Source organism: Nicotiana tabacum, chromosome 3 (assembly GCF_000715075.1).
Source record: "Nicotiana tabacum cultivar K326 chromosome 3, ASM71507v2, whole genome shotgun sequence".
Taxonomy (NCBI): Eukaryota; Viridiplantae; Streptophyta; class Magnoliopsida; order Solanales; family Solanaceae; genus Nicotiana; species Nicotiana tabacum.
The window spans coordinates 136,558,934-136,582,411 of record NC_134082.1 but is presented as its reverse complement, the minus strand read 5'-3'; the positions used below and the strand labels follow the sequence as shown (position 1 = coordinate 136,582,411).

Here is a 23,478-nt window from a genome sequence, read left to right as displayed (position 1 = left end):
GCTCGGCAGGTGGTGGTGGTCTTATCAGAGATCACAATGGTGTGTTGATGGGTGCTTTTACAGAATTCTATGGAGATTGTAGTTGCAATATTGCGGAAGCTAAAGCTATGATGCGAGGCATCAAAATGTGTATTACAATGGGCCTCACAAATGTTACAGTCGAATATGACTCGACGATTATTCTAAGCTTGATCAAAAGAATCAGGAAACCACCCTGGAGATTCAATGATATTATTGAGTAGATTCAAACCATGACTAAGGATCGTAACTATGTCTTTTGACACTCCTTGAGGGAAGGAAACAACTCTACCAACATGCTTGCTAACTTGGGTGAAGAATCCAAAACTATTTCTATCTTCAATGAGGCTGTATCATTACCTATGAATATTAGAGATTCAATGAAGTTAGAAGGTGATGAGATACCTAACTTCAGATTTAGACAAAAGAAGAGCAAGTTCGTTATCAATGACAACACTTAGCAATAAACTCCTCACTAGCACCTTTTTGTACAGAGCATCCATGTGTGTTGCTACAAACTCTCGGAGGAATCACAACCTTCTTAACCTACCTAATTTATTTTGGTCAATTATATATCATAGGGTGAGTCCAATCACTGACCTCACTGTTTTGGAGGCCATGGTCAATGTCCTCCTTTGTGTAATTATGATTTTTGACACACACACATATATAGGTTGGAGTCATGCCTTAACTCCTCTATTATGATGATGGAATTGTTAAAAAAAAAATCATATGACAAGTGTTCCTACTAGATTTACAATTGCATTTCCCTACTTAGACAGATGTTATTATTGGTACACCAATGGTAACTTATAAATAAAGCAGAGACAAAAGTGCCTTTCCAGTTTCCACTTAGGGACGCAACAAAAACATATATCTATCCAATTATTGGAATCTTCACACATAATTCATAACTCAGAGTTGCTAAAGAGCGAGATACTCGTATTAGTATCTAGATAGATATATAAACCATTTATTTATACATTTTACCCATTTATGCAAATCCCTCTTCGTCGTGTATCAGATTAAAATAATAGTACGTAAGTCACTTTAGTAAATACAAAATACTTATCTATGTGATGCTGTTTGTGCTAAATATCTCTTTCAAATTTACGAATCACATAATTTACAGTGTAATGTTATGTTTGACAGTTACACAAAAGACATAGTTACTTATAAGATAGATTTATTTTGTAAGGTTTTCTTTTAGGTTGAGTTAACAAAATTTGTTTATAGTAAGAATTTGAGTTGGCGTAAACCAACACAAGCAAGAGGAAAATTTCCATATCAGTGAAGTCAAGAAATACCAGAAATCAAAAGGCATAATAAATGCAAAATATCGGTTGTTGATAAACAATGATGCAAAGTGTAAGGTCGCAGCTGTCTTCTGCAAAAAAGGTAGGCTTTTTCAAAATAAGAAAAGATTACGGTCATACTGCAAACCTATACAGTATATAAAAAGTGCTGATAGATTCTTGTAGTGAAAAAGGCATGTTAAGATGATGGAGTATAGGCATTAGACAGTACTTGTGCCGGCTGACTACCAAAACTTAAACTAAAAACCCAACCCAATTGTAATCTGACCCACTAACCAAAAGCAAAAGCAAAAGCAAAGAATGAAAGACCTCCAAATGAAAAACAGAAAAGCACAAAATTGACCAAAAAATAAAGTACTACTCCTAGTTGGAAACCAAGTCACGTGTTGGTAATACGGTGGAAACAAAGAATGCAGTCATACGAAAAGACCCAAAACAAGGGTAGTAGTAGAAAAACAAACCCACATGAGCCGCTTCCCATGTGTTTATTGATAGGAGTCTTTGTTTCGCCGAAAGGTTAACATAACAGGAGAGTAACACTACTCTTCTCTCTCTCTCACATACGCATTTTCAATTTACACGCACACTTGCCTCAACCAATCGCGCCTCACCACCGTCTCTTTCAATTCCTAATCTCTCTCATTTCGTCTCTGAATTTTCTTCGTCTGTTCAAACGACGTCGCTTAGGTCAATGATCACCTGCTCCATTTTCTCGATTCGCTACGCAATTCGGTAGTCTAGGGTTTTGAATACGATTCTTTCGGAGCTCAATTTTCTCCATGGATGGTGGTAATTCCAGCTCGGAGTTGTACCGACCATGTGTACAACAAGCACATAGTCTAAGTTTCGATGGAAGTACCGGAACATCCATGGGGTTACAAGGTTCGGAACAGTGTAGTTCCGTGCAGTATATGGACGATTTTCAGCTGGTCGGAGTTCCGGCTGCGGTCACCGGAGGTGCTCCGATTACGGTAGCTGTAGATGGCAGGACTTCAGTTGCAAACGTGATCGGCGACGGCGTCGAGAAGCGGAAGCGAGGGCGGCCGCCTCGTTTCCACACGACGCTGGCAAAGCCTCCGCCGCCAAAGAAACCGCGAGAAGAGGACGAAGATGTTTGCTTCATATGTTTCGATGGTGGTTCTCTTGTACTTTGCGATCGCAAGTAAGTGAAGCTGGTTTTTCACTCTCTAGCTTCCATTTTGAAGTGCTCTTATGCTTTTCGGATGTGAAATTTACTTCAATTTGAGCTAAAAGTATTGAAAGAATTAGTAGTGCTTCACAATAATGGTAATCTTTCTTTGAAAAGCATAATTGTGTTAATGCTGTTTCTTTAATGGTTAGGGGGTGTCCAAAGGCATATCATCCAGCTTGTATTAAGCGGGATGAGGCATTTTTTCGCTCCAAGGCAAAATGGAACTGCGGTATGTGTTCTCTTACTTCTTTACTCACATGAAGAATCTGTTCAGCTCATATAGTTCTTTGGTTGCTAGGGTTGTTTATACTGTATTTATTTATTCTCATGATGGTTTAATATAAATTTGGAAATTATTTTGTTTCATGCTAAGAGAGAACTAGTAAATGACATTCTATTTTAGATGGAGAGAATTTTGGATTATTGAGCATCGTGCATTAAGGCGTATGGGTTGCATGGCATAATTCATGCTGTTACATTATAGAAATAAATGTAATGACATGCCTTAACTGATAGTTCTAGAACGAGTCTTGAATGTTGTACATTACAATTTTGTGACTAGAAGAGGTTTCAGCTGCAAACTTCAAACGTAATATTGTTGCTGCATATTGAGAATTTTGATGGGGACATGTAATACACGCTGCCCCATCATTATGTTATGTTTCTTCTGCTCATTGATATCCTTCCTGAAGAACAGAAATATCTTTGGATGCTTTTCTTATTCACTGTCCTTTCTTGAGATAAATATGAAGTCCTAGATTGCTACTTCCACAAACTGCCTATGGTTTTTACGGGCAATCTTTCACACCATGTGTGGGTATTCCTATATTAGTAAACAAGCTCATATAATTGCTAATAACCTTCTCTCCCTCCCTCTCTCCTTTTTCCCTTTCTTCCTGCATTGCACATATTTCATCAAGAGCATCTTAAAAATCTATTTCTTTGGGGTAGTCTGTGTCCTACAGAGAACTGAGAGAAGAAAGGGTGTGATTGTTCTATTATAAGGGGGGGCTTAGGCAATTGGAATAGAATAGGACATCACGAAAAGTAGTATGGAAATGTAACTAAGTTGGGAGCCTCTTGGAAAAAAATCATTATTATGTTGCTTAGAAAACTTTGCTGTTAAATCCAGTTTTTGGTATTGATTAATGTACTGCCTGAATGATGCTGCAAGCGGTGTAAGTATTCATTTAAAAATTTGTCTCCGTATGTCATAGTTGATACATTCGAGGACAGTTGAGGAGGTTTGGGATATCAGGGAATTTTATATCCACGGCAGGGTTGGAACAGCAAAAAAAGATTCTGAAAATTTCAACTAGAAAATATCAAAGTATCAGAGTCTGCTAGTGCTTAATATTGTTGCTTTTATTTTTCACTTAGTACTTTTTCTTTTATTTGAACTACAAGAGATTTTGTTGTATTTTCTACATGAAGCATGTGATCAACACCAATGGCCCCAGAATGATACAGCACCCTTATATTACTTCTGTTTTCAGGTTGGCATATTTGTAGTGTGTGCCAAAAAGCTTCCCACTACCTGTGCTATACTTGTACATATTCATTGTGCAAGGCATGTACAAAAAATGCTGATTACTTGTGTGTTCGGGGAAACAAGGGTTTTTGCTCGACGTGCATGAGAACTATCATGCTTATTGAGAACAAAGACCAAGCAAATAAGGAAATGGTATGTCCAATGTACTGTAAGATCTCAATAGGGATGCTTAATTTTGCAAGTGATTATCATATCTTGTTATTTTCTCTGTGATAAGGTTCCTGATTGTTTACTTTGAGTAAGATACATTCTCCCAAGAATGATTAATGCCTTTATTTGTGGAAATGGAGGATCAGGACACAGTCTGGTTATCAGTTCTATCTTTTGTTATAGAGATAAACCTAGAAGGTGCCAAGTCAAATATATCTTTGGTAAGCCAAAGCAAGAAGGATCTATCGAAAGAGAGAAGAGGACCAGTTTAACTGTGAATAAACAATTTGTTCTTCGAGCACTGATCTTATGATGTCTTTCCAGATTACACATAGTTTTTGCATGAGATTTTCATGTTTAATTCTATTATTGTGTACTTATCTTTTCTTTTATCTCCTTAAAGTAATCTTGGGCTAAGTTTTGACTGTTCATTATACTTCATTTGATTTACCTAAAAACTACTCAGGTTCAGGTAGATTTTGATGACAAAAGCAGCTGGGAATATCTCTTTAAGGTGTATTGGGTAATCCTAAAGGAAAAACTATCATTAACACTCGATGAACTTCTTCAAGCTAAAAATCCATGGAAAGAATCAGATGCAGTACATGGTAAGCGGCAGCTAATGCCTTATGGTCATTATGTTGCAAATGATGGCAAAAGTGTTGCAGTACATGGTAAGCGGCAGCTAATGCCTTATGGTCATTATGTTGCAAATGATGGCAAAAGTGTTGCAGGCAAGTCATTTGACTATATAGAGCAGAAGAAACCCATAGAACCGTTAGAACTATCTAAAAAGGATCCTCCAACTGCTGAAATCCGAGCAGTTTCAGACTCTGGTAACGCGAGCATTCTCAGTTCTACTCCTCTTTTAGAGCTAACCAAGCCTGTTCAAGAGTTAAAGGTTCAGAATGAAGATTGTTTGAGGTCAAAACAGGAAAGCACTGTTGCGGAGACATCAGTGAACGGATGCATGGAGTGGGCGTCAAAGGAGCTTTTGGATTTTGTTGCACATATGAAGGATGGTGATACCTCTGCTATATCTCAGTTTGATGTCCAGGCACTTTTGCTCGACTATATTAAGAGAAATAATCTTCGAGACCCTCGAAGGAAGAGCCAAATAATTTGTGATTTGAGGCTCAAAAGCCTTTTCGGAAAGCCACGCGTTGGCCACATAGAAATGCTGAAGCTTCTTGAGTTTCACTTTTTGATAAAGGAGGAGTCAAAGAAGAGTGCTTTTATACCAGCTGGAATTGTCGGAACAATGACTAGCCATGTGGAACCTGATGATAGTAATGATATTTCTTCATCTAAAAAACGTAGAACTCGTAAAAATGGTGAAGTAAAAATGACCCAGATTAATCTGGATGAATATGCTGCAATTGATGCTCACAATATAAACTTCATATATTTGAGGCGTGATTTGATGGAAACTCTTGCTGAAGATGTGGAGAAGTTCCATGACAGAGTTATTGGGTCAGTTGTCCGCATAAGAATACCTGGCAACGATCAGAAGCAGGAAATCTACAGGCTTGTCCATGTTGTAGGTACAAATTGATCATGAAGCTTTTTAACCACAGTATGTAATGTAATCTTGTTCTAGTTTATGGAGCTTGTGGTTCCTTTAATGCAGGTACAAGTAAGTCATCTGAGCCATATAAGATTAGAGATAAGACAGTTGATGTATTACTTGAAGTATTGAACTTAGACAAGAAAGAAGCCTTATCCATTGATTCTATTTCAAATCAAGATTTCTGTGAGGTAATTAAGATACAACACATTTCCTTGTTCATCTATTTGTGAATTGCTTCCTCTTACTATGACATTGTTAAAGAAATCTTGCTTACCAGTACATATTGCAGCAGATAAGGTGATATTCATCTTTATTGTTCTGTATTGTAGCTCAATCTTGTGTAGTGTTTTTCTTGGGCTGCTCATTTTCACATTAGGCCGTGCTAGTACTTTTTACCTTAAGTAATGTAGCACAAACAACAGCTGTATTGGCATCCTATAGATGAAATATATACCATGTAAGCTATGACTGAAGGAACATTTAGCTCACACAGGCCCGGGCAGTTTTGCATGTAGCAAGTATAATTTTTGTGAATTAGTCCATTTAATGTGAATATATGATGCACTCAGATATGAGATGAGATCGTAATACTGGGAACTTGAGGATGGAATTGTAAGGGGATCATGAGCAGCGTTGAGTACGTTCCATCTGGTCTTAGGTATTCGGCGTATGATTGTGAATTGAGAGAGTTTTTTCAGATGCAGCTTTCATAAATAAAGCACTTCAAAAGTTACCCAACAAGTATTAGATGTGAATTTGAAAAATTAAGTGGGTTTGTTAGTTGCATCGAGGGAAGAGGACTGGGTTGGAGGTGGATGTATTTTTAGACCAATCAGCCTCTTGGTATCACCTTTTACCCTTCTTACCCATTCAAGCTGTCTGTCTGGTACTGATACATGTATCGTAAATGTAAAAAACTAAATTTAGTTGCATTGAGGGGATGAGCTAGTTCGAGATGGTTGTATTGATGGAGTACCAATCGGCCTCTTGTTATCACTTACCATTGCAAGCGGTCTGTCTGACATTGACACATGCCATGATATGGTGTCATTTTGGTGGTTTTTGGTATGACATGCGCCATATATGCTGTCTTTATTATCTTCTGCTGTTCTACAACCTGGGAATGGTCTGGCAGCTTTTCTTGCTCGATGTTGAATTTAGTCAATCAGCATGTGGTCATGAGATTCTTTATGTAATAAATATTGCATGCATCTCTGAAGAGAGTGGCTTGGCCAAAGATTGCCCCATGAATGAATCAGCACCCTTGTTTTTTGCTTTGGAAGGTCTAGAGATTTTTATTAGACTTGAATTTTGTGCTGAAGTGGCCTATATGAAGGAAATCTGTTTTTTTCTTGTTATGTTTTATATTTTGTATCTTTCCTTGTCTTCTGTAACATTGCGATGAATGGCAAGCTGAGTTTATTTTGTCAGCTGCTGACGATGAAATTCAGGCGCATTATGGGAAAAGCTTATTTCACATTTTACAGAAATTGTACATAAATTGCTATTCTATCATAAAAAAGTTTCCACTTCTAATTCTGGCAGCCCTTTACACAGAATTTCATCTTTTCAAGGGTCTAGGTTTCCAGTTGTTTCAGCATGATTTTGTGGGCCTTATGTGATTGCGTAATTTTGTCATTTCAGGATGAATGCAGAAGACTACGTCAGAGTATAAAATGTGGGCTTGTGAAACGGCTTACTGTAGTAAGTGTTCAAACCTGAGTATTAAAATTTTTGCTATGGTAAATGAAAATTTTCTAATTTAAATGACCCTCTAATGCAGGGTGAGATACAGAAGAAAGCTATGGAACTCCGGGCAGTAAAACTCAATGATGTATGTCAATTGCTTTTGCTGTTCATTTCTCTTAATAGTGATTTTGGCTTCTCATCTCCTGAAGCTAATTTACTATTCTTTCCTTAAAACTTGTATGACCTGACTCTATCTTTCAACAGTTCTGTATTTCTAGGTCCTGTCCTATTTTCACCCTGTTCATTAGTATCTCATTATGGCAAAGATCCCATTATTATAAAATTTATGAGAGGTGCCTGTGAGACTTCTGAATTGGCAAGCACATTCTCTGCTGGTTAATATAAATTGGTACTACCTCTTCTGCATCTGCTGCAAAAAACCACCGTGCTTTTCTCCTTGTGGAATGGATGGCTTGTTCTTTCTTCATAAAGTAGATGTAGTAGTCTGAATCTGAGGGTACCGGTTATCTTTGTTATTCTGAACTCAGTAGAACAAAGAGTCTTGCAGAAAGGCAGGTTACTCATGACTTGATGCACTCTCAATTGGAGGATTATTTAAATTAATTGGAAGACACCTTTTCTTTGAGCTTATAGATTCCCTTTCTAGTCCTCGACCTTTGATCAGCAAATTTATAAGAGAAGTTTGAGTAGTAATCATGTTAGATATTGGTAGATATACATTTAATATAATAATAATAATAACGATAATAATATAGAATATGTAAAATAGGCATAACTTGATGCAAATATGTTATACCAACAAGTTTGACAAAAGTGATCTTCTAGTGGTAAGAGCATTCCACTTCCAACCAAGAGTGGGAAATTCAAGTCACCTAAGGGAAAATGTTGGAAAAACACTGTTGGCTCTAAATAAGGGGGTGAGGGATGGGGTTGACCAAGTAAAAGAAAAGGATATATCAAGGAAAAAGTGTTAGACAATTGTAACATTTCATAGTGTTCTTGGCATTGGAGGTGGATATACGTCCTGCGTAGAAATTCAAACATACAGAATAAAGTAAATCTGAATTTAAAAAGTAAATATAAAAATTAGTGATCTGTCAAGAGGTCCCTTTTGTTTTAGTGTCCTTTATTTTGTTCATGATCTTTGTGTCAAAGGTTTCAAGAAGGTACCACACCAAAAAGGAAAAAAGGAAAATGTAGAGAGATTAACTGCGATGAGATGGTAACTGATCATGCATTGTAGTGTGAACTCCATAAGTATATGCTGCTCTTCCTCAGAACATTACAAATTGTTAGCTGCTATCGCGGAACTGTTACGTTTTTGCATTAAAGATTGTTATAAATATGGTGCTTTTGATGTGCTTGTGCTTATTTATTTTAAAATACAGTCCCTGGAAGCAGAGATATTGCGCCTCAATCATCTTCGTGATAGAGCAAGTGAGAAGGGGCACAAGAAAGAATATCCTTTGTCGAAGCAATATGCATTGATAGTTCTTAACATGCCAAAATCAGATTTGATGCCTCAACTGAAAAAGCTGAGGCACCATTTGATATTTATAAATTTTTCATTTTGTGTATTCATTAACTGGAGAACATTGACCTTGAGCATGATGACTTCCTTGACAATTCTACGCTCAGAGAATGTATAGAGAAGTTAGAGCTTCTGAAGACACCTGAGGAGCGCCAGCGGAGGCTACTGGAAATTCCAGAAGTGCATGCTGATCCAAAGATGGACCCAGATTATGAATCTGAGGGAGATGATGGAGGATCCAATTACAAGAGAAAAGGTTTATATCTTTTTGTTTCCAGTAACTCCGTGGGTGTTGCTAAACTTTTTTCCCTTTTTATTTGTGGGATGGGGGTTGGGGATTGGAGGTGAGGAAGAAATAAAATGGTTGCTTATTGCTGATGGAATATAATGCAGTTGAGTATCTGGCACCAAGATGCACTAGAATTAGTAGAAGGGATGAAAAACTTATGTCTTCAGGAAGTCTAGGTAAGATAAAGATTGTACTATGAAGTCCTTCAAAAGTTGGTTTAGCGTCAGCTAACTAAAGGGTTTTCTTGTGTTTATCCAGCTAAAGAAGAGGGATCTATCATGGCTCGATGTAGAATGAGTGAGAAAAGAGAAGCTTGTGGATATAATATCTTGGACAAGCTAGGAAATCGACTTACTGCTGAACAGGCCGTCGATAGGTCTGGATCTGAAACTTCAATTGCTAGTTTCTCTACGGTGAACTTGTCATCCGCTAACAGTATTGAAACTGACAAACTGTGGCATTACCGAGACCCTGCTGGTAGAATCCAAGGACCATTTTCCGTTATGCAGTTGAGGAAATGGAATACATCAGGGCTTTTTCCTCCTGAAATGAGGATATGGACAAATCATGAGCATGACGACTCGATACTTTTAACGAATGCGTTAAAGGGGCTTTTCCATAAAGAACCTCAAGTGCATGGTCAGACATCAAGCCAGTCACAGGAACCAGCTGCCTCGGATAGTAGAACTAGTGTTAGGTGGTCTGAGACTGCTACTGGCTCAGGGGGAGAATGTGGAAAAAGAGAGGCTCCTGGGCACCCCCACAAAGCAAATTATCATTCAAACGGTAACACAGAGTTTACGATGATGAATGGGTTATCCCCTTCTTCTCCACAATGCTTGGATTCATTGAAGGGAAATAGTTCTTGTTCTGACAAACCCCAATTGTCGAGCCCTGTCCCTTCATCTAGTCAGCGGGAGGTGATTTTAGCTCTTCCACGTCAGGAAAGAGGAAATGCAAATGATAATTGTCGTCCTGCTACAGATCATGGAACTCAGAATTCACGTGGAAGCGCAATGTGCCAGATAAATGATGGTTGTGGTCATAATACACAGTCTAACAGCCGGAATTTAGGCTCGTCTTTGGCGCAGAACCCAGGATCCTTTACCAGTAATAGATATACAATTAACCTGGATTCTGGATCTAGATTTGCTTCAGCTACCAAATCAAGTGATTCATTTGAACAGAAAGGAAACATGAGTCTTCCAGACCTACCTAGTCCTACTCCAGAGACAAGCTATGGTGAACTTGAAGCTCAGGCTGCTGAGAAACTGCTTTTGTTGAGTTCTGTTATTCCTGTTTGTGGTTCAGATAATCATGATTTGCCAAGTCCGACCCCTATTTCAGACCGTGAAACTCAAGGCGGGCATGCAGCTGAAAATAGAGAATCTGTTCCATCAAGTCTTCCTGTTCAGGAATCAGGCCATAATTGGAGCAGTGCTTCTAGTTTAGTGGTTGGTGGAGTCCAACTTCGCGAAATAGATGGATGTGGTAGAAGTTCACCAGCTGCAAAACCATCTATTGAAGAATGGGATTCTGGTATCGTCTCTGCTTCCTCACAGAAACCAGCTGAAGCAGTGGGTAATAATGTTGCCACACCTATGTCAAATGCAAACCAACTTACTGCAAAACCATCTACTGAAGAATGGGATTCTGGTATAGTTTCTTCTTCGACACTGAAACCGGCTGAAGCAGTAGGTAATCATGTTGCCTCACCTACTTCGAATGCGGACCAACTTACTGCAAAACCATCTACTACTGAAGAATGGGATTCTGGTCTTGTCTCCGTTTCCTCACCAAAACCAGCTGAAGCAGTGGGTGATCATGTTGCAACGCCTACTTCAAATGCCGACCAACTTAATCATACTTCCCCATCTCATCCAGTGTCAAACTTTTTTGGCGAGCCTATAGAGTTCAGCACTTTGGCTGAGGAATCAGTGTCAGACCTGTTGGCTGAAGTTGACGCCATGGAGTCTCAAAATCAAAATAATATGGGTTCCCCTACTTCTGCCATGAGGTGCGGTGAGGAGATGATACCTGGTTGCAGAAATGACTGCTTTAGCCCGATTGAGGAGCTGGGTCGTACACATGATCCTGTAAGAAGTGATGCCTTGAGCTCCACCGGAGATCTACAATTACCTTGTCAATCTACTGTGACGGATGAAACAGTTGGGGCATCTCGAGCTGATGCATTTGATCCATTAAGGAGGTCCGGTGGAAATTCATCTACGAGTAGTGAAGGAGAAACCAAGTCCGCTGATGTTTTGTTTTCCCAGGGGGACGCTGGGTCCAATATACCTTGTACCATTAGTCAAACTACTGCATTTTCTGCTATGGGTCGGAATACAGGGTTGGAAGGTATGACGAGTGGCCGTGGGGCAGCACCTGGAAACACGATATGGGGTGGACCAGTTCAGGGATATGCAAATGTTGGTTTTAGCAGCAGCATGGGAGCTGCATGGGGAAATTCACATATGAATCGAGGCGCCCCTTTCACTGGGAATCCAGTGTGGGATAGCCAGCGGAGGTATGCAGGGGAAAGGTCTGGTGGTCCGAGAGAGTGGGCTCTTCAAGGAGGAGAGTCGGGATTTGGTAGGGGTAGGTCATCTTGGAACAGACAGCAGCCATATGGTGGTGGAGGATACTCTAGGCCTCCTCCCAAAGGACAGCGAATTTGTAAATTTTATGAGAGTGGGCGTTGCAAGAAGGGGTCGTCTTGTGACTATCTACACCCGTGAAGGTGTAAACTGAAGGCAATTGCTTTCTTTTTGTATAATCAGAAATTCTTTTGAGTAAGAAATTGACGTGTAGCTAAAACATTATTATAATTTAACTGAAAAGTTTCAGTTAAAAATGGCAGAATGCAACTTTTTTCTTCCGGACCAGTGTGTTAAGTAGGTGAAATCTTCGTGCAGACCTAAATAGAATACTAATCTTTGTATACATTTCAACATGTTTTTGATAAGTACTATCGGCCATTTGTAGAAGCTGCAGCGGTGATCTTATAACCTTGTATTTTATGTTTACATCCCGAAGCGCGAGGTTTTGTTTTCAGAAGAATTGTTTGGAGTTGCGGACTAATTTGAGATTACAAAAAAATGAATGCGTAAATTTCCAAATCTCATTTCTTTCTCAGATAAGAACTGGTTAATTGACATTACGGAGCGTGGATTGTCTCGGTTGGTCCTCTAAAATTGTTACAAGTTGCGTTAACATTTGACCATCTTAGCTCGTGTGCTTTGCCACCCATAACTCGTGTACGTGTCCACCCAAGGCAGTTCAATAGAAAGTATTTCTATTAAATGTAACATTAAGGAACTAGTATTTGGTATCTGACACTGAAACCTTTTTAATCATTTTTTGGACAAAACACTTTTGTACTACTTAAAAAAAAGTTACATAAATGAGTAAGACGCAATATTATAATGCGAATTACTTAAATGGAAATTTTGCCGTTAAAGTAATTCGCAGTATAATACTGTGTTTTACTAAAAAAATCTTTTTTTTGTAAATCACAGTACTATACTGCATTTTACTAAGATATATTTGTAAAACGCAGTATAATAATGCGTTTTACATTAAATAATTGTGTTGTACTCTGGTTTTTGCCCCCACCAATAATGAACTGACATAACAATGATTCAATACATAAAACGTAGTATTGTACTGCGTTTTACATAGAAAAATTCTACACCCCAACGTCGGACTTGCCTTATTTAAAGGCGTTTCAATTTTATAAAAATTCATTCAATACTTTATTTCAAACTGTTGTCACCTGTAGGAGGGGCAGAAAACCACATATGTCCACCGCTGGGCCCATGCTCGCCCGGCACATGCTCCTATACAGGTATGCGAGAACAACATCACCCCAACTGTACTGGGGTAAACCATCCAACTCCTGAAGATGATGGAGAAAGCGCATACTCACTTTACTCCCCGAAGTGTTCGCGAACAAGACACACCCGAAAAGCAGGAGCAGCGCCAACCGCGTGTACCTCTCAATATGGAGATCCTCCGTCTCGCCGGTAATATCTGGGTGCAAAAATGCCATATGATCTCTGATAGCTGACAAAGCAACACGACTGCCCCCAGCGTCACCCTGAGGTCTATAACCAGTAAAATGCATCATCATATCCAAAAATTGTGCATGCATCATGGATCTAATGTACTGGGGCAGTGCTACGGCCCGTCCATCTACGCGCAGCCCGTACAAAACCTGAACATCCTCCAGCGTGATGGTGGCCTCTCCAGTGGGCAAGTGAAAAGTGTGTGTCTCCGATCGTCACCGCTCTACCAAGGCCGTGATGAGAGACCAATCAAGCTGCATCCGTCCAAGCTCAAAAATCGTATAGAAGCCCGTAGCCTGTAGGCGCGCGACTACGTGGGCATGGAAAGGATGCTCCCCGATTAACTCCCATAAATCGTCAGGTCTCCTGGGCGGAGAAGCTGCATCGATAGCTGTCCCTCCCATACAAATGAGGACCTATGGTCGCCCTGCAACACTAGTAGCTGATCCTCGGCAGGTCCGGGATGCGCAGGCGGAGGAAAGTCCATGCCGTCTACTATAATTTAAATAAAATTAATTGTGTGTGTTAGCTTAATAAATTAAATAATTAATTATGTTTAAAATTGGACTGGATAATTATGTACGGGTTCCAGGCTCGATATTTGAGGCCCGGTAGCACCGAGTTATCCTTAATTATTATGCGTGTTAATTTCAACATTTTTAGAATTGTGTCTGTTAGCTTAATAAATTAAATAATTAATTATGTTTACAATTGGACTGAATAATTATGTATGGGTTCCAGGCTCGATTTTTGAGGCTCGGTAGCACCGAGTTATCCTTAATTATTATGCGTGTCAATTTTAACATTTTTAGAATTGTGTGTGCTAGCTTAATAAATTAAATAATTAATTCTGTTTAAAATTAGACAGAATAATTATGTATGGGTTCCAGGCTCGATATTTGAGTTAATTTTACAACATATAGGAATTTGTTACTTTTGTAAGTTTATTGTTATAATTAAATAATTAATTTTGTAAAGTGTAATTGGATAGAGTTTGCAGTTACTACATACTTAAACTACATAGACTCTACGTTAAAAGGCTCTACATTTTACTACGCTAAAAGGCTCTATATTTTACAACACTAACAGACTCTATATTTTACTACAGTAAAAGACTCTATATTTTACCACGCTAAAAGGCTATTTATTTTACTACGCTAAAAGGTCACTATTACATATAAAAACAACTAACATAAAATACAAATATGAACAACAAACAAAATAAATAATATTATTTTTTTAACAATACAAATAATTTATCAAATTTTAACAATTTTTTGTACCAAAGCTAATAAATCAATCCCGGTATAAATAAGATACAAATTTAAATACAAACATAACACAAATTAACATGGAAACACATTAAACAATACAAATATGCATGTACTATACGAGTTTCGACATAAACAAAATTGAAATACCTCGATTTAAGTTTTTTAAATTTGATTGAAATGGTTTTCTTCGGTTCAGTGGTCCAAGGAAGAAGAAGGGGCTATATTTTATTGAAGCTGTTCGCGGTATTATACTGCGTTTTACTCATTTATATAACTTTTTTTTAAAAGTAGTACAAAAGTGTTTTTTGTCAAAAAATGATTAAAAAGGTTTCAGATTCAAATAACTCGTGCCATACGTAGTACTAAGTTTGCTTTAAAATATTACTTTTGGTAACAGTAACATGCTGAGTCAGTGTAGAACTCACCGTAACAAGTACAGAATCTGTACAGGAGTCCCTTTGATTGACTTTAAAAAGATAAAATGTTTTTTCATCCTAGCTTATTGTTTTTAACTTGTTTTAAGTAATTTTTAACTTATTTAAGTACTTTTTAAAATTTAACAAATACTAAAAAATTAAAAAAAAACTTAAAAGCTGATTAGCCCATCCAAACACCATCTATGTGACATTAGAATTGCAGTCTAATGTTAACAATTTTGATGTTATTGCATTATCAGATGCTACAGTTAAATTCCACCAAAGATACTTCTTTTTTACCTTTCTCTTTCCTCCCATTCATGGTTCATTCCGCTAAAATAAAAAAAAGAACAAATGTTGCCGGCTTAAAGTCGACTATAAATAAAGGTGGCAATCACATGTCCGACGTCATACTTCACCGCATTAACGTCATACTTCACCGCTTTAACGAAATAGAGCTTTGGAATTTGAACGCCAATGGTGAAACCGGAGATACCGAATAGTTTTCCATAAATTTACATTTGATCACTCGAATGCTATTTTCATCACTCACAGACAAGTTGAAACTCGTTTTTTCTTCAAACAATAACGATGTCGTCTTCGACATTGACGCCAATGCAAAGGTACGCAGCGGGAGCTCTGTTCGGGCTAGCGCTTCACCAGGCCCAGATCCACCAAACTAGTCCGTTGGGTTTTCCGTCCGACGAGGACGATCGCATTAGCAATAGCAGCAGTAGTGATTCCGTCTCCGAAGGTCCTCAACTTTGGGTTAACGAATCATGCGGCCTGCTTCGCCCAGTTTTCCAGTTAAATCCTTCTGCTTTCTTGTTCTTCTAATTCTCAATTAAGCCGTGTTTTTTTAATTAGCATTCAATAATTGACGCTATAGTTTGTTTGAAGATCATTTATTCAAGTTGTATGTTGAATTTTTGTGGTGAACAGATTTCTAGAGATTGATAAAAAAGCATGGCCTGGACTAGAGGAAACTGCTGGGTCTTCATCACCAAAGCATCACGTGGGAGCGGTTAGTTTTCTAATTAGCATTGTGCTTATGTTGATGATCATTAGAAATGTTTACTTATAGGTGGCATTAAATTAAATCAGTCTATTTGGGAATCATTTTTCAGTGTTGATTAGGTCTAAAAGTATGCGATATATGGTAATAGTATAAAATGGAAGATAGGTATCATGACTGTGTTTTCGTTATGTTTAAAAATTAAAGGTGACAATAATGTCTACTTGTTGATTGAAGCATGCTACATGGCATAAGAATTATGTAACATATTTATAAAGAAAAATGATTTCCTTTCTTTTGGAAAAACATTTTCAGCTATTTAAGGTTACTATAAACACTGGAAAATGATTTCATCATAACAAGCATACCAAACTCTACAATTTTTCAGACAGGACTTTGTAGCTTTTGTTAATAAATTCTTCTAGCGGAAGGGAAAACAGTTCTCCTTTTCTTTTTAATAGCTTCTACAAATAGACTCAGCCTGTATAAATTTATGCCATTTGCTGTTACTTGCTTGATGGCATAATGACTGATATTACTTTAGTTCAACAGTTTCTAAGGTCGCTCTCTGTCTCTGAAGAAGGCAGTGATACTTTTTCAGAACCAGCAGAGAAGGAACTTGATCTTGCAAAAGCAATAGATGCTATGGCATCAAGCATGGAGAAAACTTTGGATAATGTGTCCAAGCAGGAGAAGCGGGAAGAATATGAACATGAGTGTCGGGAGAAATTATCTGTTGCTGATATGCAATCCAGGTCCGAAGTGGAAAATACCACAAATATTGAAAATTACCAAGAGAAAAGCAAGAAGCCATCTAGCATTGAGCAGGCGCATTTAGAGTCAGTTGGTGGGGTTGATGAAAAACCAGTGGAGGAGGCATCGGCGCTTGAATACTCTAGGAAACTCACTGTTCTTTATCAACTTTTCTCAGCTTGTCTTGCACAAACACCTGAAGAGAGTAAAAAATATACACGAAGGAGGAGGGGTTATGATGCACGGCATCGCGTGGCTTTGCGGTTGCTGGCAACATGGTTTGATATCAAATGGATCAAAGTGGTATCTTCCTGCATCTACATCATATGTAATTTCTGCAATGTTCTCGTCCAATCATGTATTTTCTCGCTGTTGTCTGTACTGGAGCTTTTTCTTTTAACTACTGGATATCCTATTCCATACATGCGCGATGTGAGACAGGAAGAATCAAAATGTTCAACTTTTTACTAGAACAATGAATAGATTCTTTCTTTATGCACCAATTTGAATACAATACTCATCCCCAGACTAGGAGAAAGGTCAAATTGAAAAACCTCCCAACAAAGAGATAAAGTAAGAGCCCCAAATTAGTAATGTGAACTCAATAAGTTATTCTGCCCAAAGAAACTTGAAGGTTCAGGATGCTTCTACTTTTGATGGGTATAGCCATTCCACCTTTTCCTTTAATGAAGTTAATGAATTTATTCAAAAGATTGGAGAAACTCCGCATACAAGATGTATATCATGTAGAGAGCCTTACAAAAGACACGATTTTCTACAAGAAGCATCCAATCATGTTTACTGTAATGAGGACACGGAGGAGCTCCAAGATATGCAAAAACTAACAAGATTTCTTTAATATGTTTGAAAGCTATTCCAATATTAGCCCTCAGTTTCTTTCTCTTCATATTGTACACATGATTGCTAGAGGTGCTACACTGCCATGTCTTATGCTCTCTGTCTCTATTTCTTCTTTCTGCATTTTCACGCTAGCATCAAATCCTTTACCTTCCCTGCTATTATCATTGTATTCCAAACATATTCCACAGCTTACACAAAAGCTTGTGCTCCCTGCCTATGAAGTAGTAGGTGGTTTACTTCCTCACAGGCACTCTTACACATGAAGCACCAACAGTCGTTCCACTTATAATCACGCCCCCCCCCCCCCTCGCTGCCACCGCTATTCCAACATAATACCTTAAAAATTTAAACATTTTATCCACCATTCTTTACGTTCTTCCTATCATCTCATGTCCAGCAGTAAGAAATTCTTAAAAGTGGAAATATTACAGAATTGGCAAATCTTCAGTCTAAGCTCTGGTTAATTCGTCGACAGGATATCTTTGATAATTCTAATATTCTTGTATATGCCACTAAAGTTTTGGAAGGGTTCTATCATTTAGCTTTGTGTCATTTAAAATTATCCAACAGAAGTGATGATCATCTTAAAAAGGCTATTGCAAACATGTTGTTTTTCTGTGGGTGATAAAGTCCACCTCCAATCACGGCATGAGCGACATCTAGTTAGTAGAATGCTGTCACTTTTAAATAATTAAGTGTTCTTCTCATCTTTTTGAAGTATGTTTCTAGAAAATCATTGGTTACAAGTTAATTCATAGGAGGTTTTCTGTTTAAGCCACAGTTGTATCTTCTCCTTGCTTTAACTAAGTAGTGGGAAGTAAGTGCATGTCTATTCCTTCATTTTTGTTTTCTTTCATGTCTTGATATTTCAAATGTTATTCATCTGTGGGTTCCACTCTTTTTTTTTGTCAGAGCAGTCATATTATCATTAGAAAAATAAGAATAATTGAGATTAAGTAACTGCCAGTTTCACTTTTTGATGTCGAATTTTCTTTTTCTTTACATTGATATGACTGCACAAGCAAAGACATGTTTTTTTTGTTTATTTAATCTAGCAATCTTTTTTCTTCTAGACTAGTAAAGCAGCTACTTCATATGAAAGGAGCTTATTGTAATGATGCAGAATTTTGCATCTCGCCCAAGGCTATAGTAACTTAAATCATGGACCTCCTTAAACTTGTACAGACACTGAAAAAGAAATTATCTGCTGCAGGAAGCCATCGAAACCACAGTTGCTTGTTCTGCAATGGCTTTGCTGAAAGAGGAAGAATCAAAGGAACAAAGCCGATCTCCTAAAAGCTCATGGGCTAAGTGGAAACGAAGAGGTATAATAGGTGCGGCGGCGGTAACCGGAGGAACCTTGTTGGCAGTTACTGGTGGTATGGCATCCCTGACTTTCTTAGTGTCCTCACATGATTAGAAAAACCTCTTAGGAAAGTGAAATGGATTTCTCTGTTCTTTTAGTCTTCATTTACTCTTAAATAGGTTTAGCATCTTCATGTTTCCTATGTTTTAGCTGGTGCAGACATGATCTGACAAGCCTTACAGGAATCAAATTGTTTCTCCTTTCAGTCTTCTTTAGATTCTTAAAGGGGTTGGAATGTGATCTGTTGAGAACCCTCATAGGAGATGAAATATAATATGATTTTCTTGCCTTCGTTTTGTTCGTAAACAGGTTTAGCTGCTCCGGCAATAGCTGCAGGCTTTGGTGCTTTAGCCCCTACCTTGGGAGCCCTTGTTCCTGTGATTGGAGCAAGTGGGTTTGCTGCTGTTGCTAGTGCTGCAGGAAGTGTTGCCGGGTCTGTTGCAGTAGCAGCATCATTCGGAGGTAAACACATGTTTCATAAGATATCTTGTTGTATCACCATTCACCTTTTTGGTATGAGCACTGCTTGTGGTTTTGCGCTTCTCTTTTTCTTTGATAAGGTAAGGTAATTTATTAAGAATAGTACCAAAGAAGTAATAAAAGTTACAAAAAGATGGTGCTAGAAGCAGATTCACTCAGTAGCTCATACACAAAAAATAATAAAGTTGAGCTAAATCATCTACCCTACTGTTCTTACCTCAAAAATAGTGCTTTTGCACTTCTCAGGTAGCCAAAGGCTTAGATTGATTTGTGGAGACTGAACATCTTGAAATTATGCTCCAGCTACTAAGGGTAGTCCTGATATTTTTGCTTACCCAGCTGCTGGAGCTGGACTTACAGGAAGTAAAATGGCCAGGAGAACCGGAGATGTTGATGAATTTGAGTTCAAGTCTATAGGAGAAAACCATAACCAGGGTGTAAGTAATTAGCTCTCTTTTGTACTACTTGAAATTGTCTTGTGACTCCTGTCTTCATTCCTTATTTCAGTTAGTAGGTGGGCATTGCAGTCTGTATTGTGTCTCTTCGAGTTCTTTCATCTTTATTCTCATAGTTGTCATAATCTTTAGTTTTAGTCATGGGCCACAGGAGCTCACCTATGTTTGTTCTCACTTTGCACTTTTGGCATCAGCGGCTGGCAGTTGAGGTTTTGATCTCAGGACTTGTTTTTAAGGAGGAAGATTTTGTAAGACCTTGGGAAGGTCAATATGATAACTCTGAGAGGTAAAATGTATCTTCTTTTCTTTTTTTGTTGGTTGATCTCCATTTGGGTAGATGATTTCATTCACCTAGGTCAACAAAAATTATTGACTATTTTGTTTTGATAGTTCCCATATTTGTCAGTGAAAGCTTATTAAGCAGAAACCACTCTTACATTTCTCAATTTCTTCAGATACGTGCTGCAGTGGGAGTCGAAGAATCTTATTGCTGTAAGCACTGCAATTCAGGATTGGTTGACATCAAGTAATAATTTTTACTTTGCTTTTAGCATATGATACATTGGCCAGTTAAATTGCTGCTGTATTCGGTTATGATGCTGACATCATCACTAATTACAGGACTTGCAATGGAGTTGATGAAGCGTGGTGCTATGATGACCGTTTTAAAAACTCTTTTGGCAGCATTCGCATTGCCAGCAACATTGCTTGCTATGACTGATTTTATTGACAGCAAATGGACTATTGCCGTGGACAGGTTCTTGTTTGTTTGTGTATCTGATTTACAATCTCTTTTTTGAGGTTGGGGTTGGGATCAAGGAGGAACATGTGATGAAGCTGTTTTATCTTCCATTTATATATATGACACGATTAGAAGTAAAAGGAAGAGATTAATATAATTGCGGTAATAATGAGAAGAACCTATCTATCATTTATTCATCATTTTTTTAATTTTTTTTAAGTTTTCTGTATTTCCATCTTTTGTTTTGGCGGAACTAATTCTAGCTCCAATCATGCCTCTTAATTATCAAGCAGTTCTACTCTATTATATTGTGTCAAAGCATAGTATCCTACTTAGATTGGAAAAGTAAATTCTGTCCATTGCCATTTATTATTCGCAGATCTGACAAGGCAGGAAAACTTCTGGCAGAAGTGTTACAGAAAGGGTTACAAGGACATAGGTAAACAGCTTAAATAGATTCTGAGCATTTTCCAGTTGAGTCCCCTGAAAGATTGTGTTTTCACATCAACCAATTCTGTTGGTTGTCCATATATGTTTCAGACCTGTGACACTCGTAGGGTTTTCACTTGGGGCAAGAGTTATCTTTAAATGTCTCCGGATTCTGGCTGAGAGCGAGAGTAATTGTAAGTGTTCTTTAAAAATGTTTTTCTTTCTTACAGTTTATCAGTGGCTTAATATGATCCTAAAGTATTTTCTTGCATTTTCACAGCTGGACTTGTGGAAAGAGTTGTTCTTCTTGGGGCACCCATTGCAATTAAGGATATGAACTGGGAAGCAGCTAGAAAGGTTTTGGCTTCCCACTTTGTTAATTTCAACTACTCTTATTAGAATAAGCATATTTATTCCCTGTCCTTTCCTCATTTGTTTTCCCAAGTATAAGGCTTGGACGCGTCTACTTGGTTACCTCATTAATGTTTGAGGATCTCTCTTCCTATTTTGCAGGTAGTGGCTGGTCGATTTGTGAATGCTTACTCTACAAATGATTGGATGCTAGGGATTGCCTTCCGTGCCAGGTTTGCATTATCTGCAAGCATAGTATTGATGTGAAACATGTCAATGACTGATGCTGAGCTCTGCATACCCTGTCTTAAACTATTCCCTTATGCTCTCCAAATTGCCTGTCTGCATTTTGGCTTGGCACGATATTAAGAGAACTATTGAAAATATGAAACATTAAATATTCGTTGAAAAACATAGTCATACTCTGATACTCTTAATTGTAGAACAATAAATAAGGACACTGGAGTAACTGTTTTGAGTTAAGGTTAGGTCATATAAAACTTTTTTTTTGAAACATATTAAAACTTTTGTTTAAGGAAATTGGAGAATTATTTGGGACATTCCAAAAAATGAAAGTAGGCAAATGTTCTACATGGAGGGACACTATGTTTTCATGTTTCATATGTCGTTTATGCTTCTGTTTCTGTGTAACTTTGTGCATTTTCTTCTAAGCAGTCTCCTTACACGAGGCTTGGCTGGAATTCAACCAGTTGATGTTCCTGGTATTGAAAATGTAAGTTTTCATTTGTACTTTTCCTCTTAAGGATAACCAAATTTGAATCTCCATCATTTCTTGCTCAAACCCTTCACTTTTAACAGGTTGATGTGACTGAACTCATCGATGGTCATTCCTCCTATTTATGGGCTACCCAAAAGATTTTAAATCTACTTGAGCTTGATGCCTATTATCCGGTAGTTCTCGGTCGCGTCACGCTGTAAAGACAGACGTTGGAACTTGCAACACATTTTCTTCCTTAGATAAATGCATTTTAGGGGATTGTATCTGTTACAGGAAGTGCATAGTTTTAGCCAGGTCATTCTATGACCACTGGTATACCACATATAAATTTCTGAATATGAATGATATAGCAAGAATCTAAAATCACGACTGAAGCAGGTGGTTTAAAGTTCTGTGTTTCGCGCGACTTTGCTCTCATTTGATTCATGCCAGATTGTGAAAAGTAATATTTTACCTTTTCTTTTGGAATTTTGGAAAGTAATGGAGCAGTAGATACTTATTCATTTTGGATTATAATAATGTCAACAAATAATACGACATTGGTTGTAAAAGACCAAGTATATAATGAATAATCAACTGTCGAACCATGAAAAAAAAAATGTTGAATTTCAGGTATGTCATCCTGTTAATGTTCATCATTCTCATAGATTCAACGAAGAACTTAGGGTTAAAAGAGAGAGAAAGTTCGAGATCTTTCTTATTGACCCAGAACATAAAAATGAATTCTTAATATTACAAAACCGGGTCCCTCTGTATAGTAAAAATTGCACGGGGTGCCCTATTTGGTCGCCCCCAATTAACCTATACCCATTTTTTTAAAAACTTTTAACTTGTACTCACTTTTTAAATAACTTCAGCCCCTTTCTTCTGCTGCTATTTTCTATCTAGTCTACTAGTCTAATACCCTAGAGAAAAGATGATCTGCTGGTGCAATATGTTTTTTTTTTTACTAAAAGGTGCAATAGGTTGACTTTGCTTACAAAATCTCATGCTTAAATGATTTCCATGTGACATTGTGTGACTGCTACCGTTTGTGAAGGCGAGATATTGCACCAGAAGCTTGTTTTCTATCTAGCTTTTACTCCTGGATGATGAACTTCAAGTTTGTATATTATGTCATTGTTCCATTGAAAAGAAAAGGAACTGAGAACTGGGCCATAACAATTGCAGTAAAAGAATCCAGGTAAAAATTATGTGAAAAG

General features: G+C 37.8%; 2 protein-coding genes across 2 annotated transcripts; both read left to right on the top strand.

Annotated features, from left to right (window-relative positions):
- The first annotated feature begins 1,754 nt into the window (after window positions 1–1,754).
- LOC107796127 (zinc finger CCCH domain-containing protein 44) lies at window positions 1,755–12,315 on the top strand. Its single transcript, XM_016618863.2, has 11 exons — window positions 1,755–2,496; window positions 2,676–2,755; window positions 4,023–4,210; window positions 4,695–5,772; window positions 5,859–5,986; window positions 7,443–7,502; window positions 7,582–7,632; window positions 8,897–8,967; window positions 9,141–9,295; window positions 9,433–9,504; window positions 9,587–12,315. The coding sequence occupies exons 1-11, from the start codon at window positions 2,114–2,116 to the stop codon at window positions 12,064–12,066; spliced, it is 4,746 nt and encodes a 1,581-aa protein (XP_016474349.2). The 5' UTR covers window positions 1,755–2,113; the 3' UTR covers window positions 12,067–12,315.
- Window positions 12,316–15,405: 3,090 nt separating this feature from the next.
- Window positions 15,406–22,681, top strand: LOC107815319 (transmembrane and coiled-coil domain-containing protein STS1-like). Its single transcript, XM_016640878.2, has 15 exons — window positions 15,406–15,891; window positions 16,028–16,109; window positions 16,653–17,156; window positions 18,928–19,093; window positions 19,390–19,542; window positions 19,900–19,997; window positions 20,210–20,301; window positions 20,471–20,541; window positions 20,637–20,772; window positions 21,137–21,196; window positions 21,298–21,380; window positions 21,467–21,543; window positions 21,700–21,770; window positions 22,213–22,270; window positions 22,357–22,681. Exons 1-15 carry the CDS (start codon window positions 15,677–15,679, stop codon window positions 22,474–22,476), a joined length of 1,986 nt encoding a protein of 661 aa, XP_016496364.1. The 5' UTR covers window positions 15,406–15,676; the 3' UTR covers window positions 22,477–22,681.
- The last annotated feature ends 797 nt before the right edge of the window (window positions 22,682–23,478 follow it).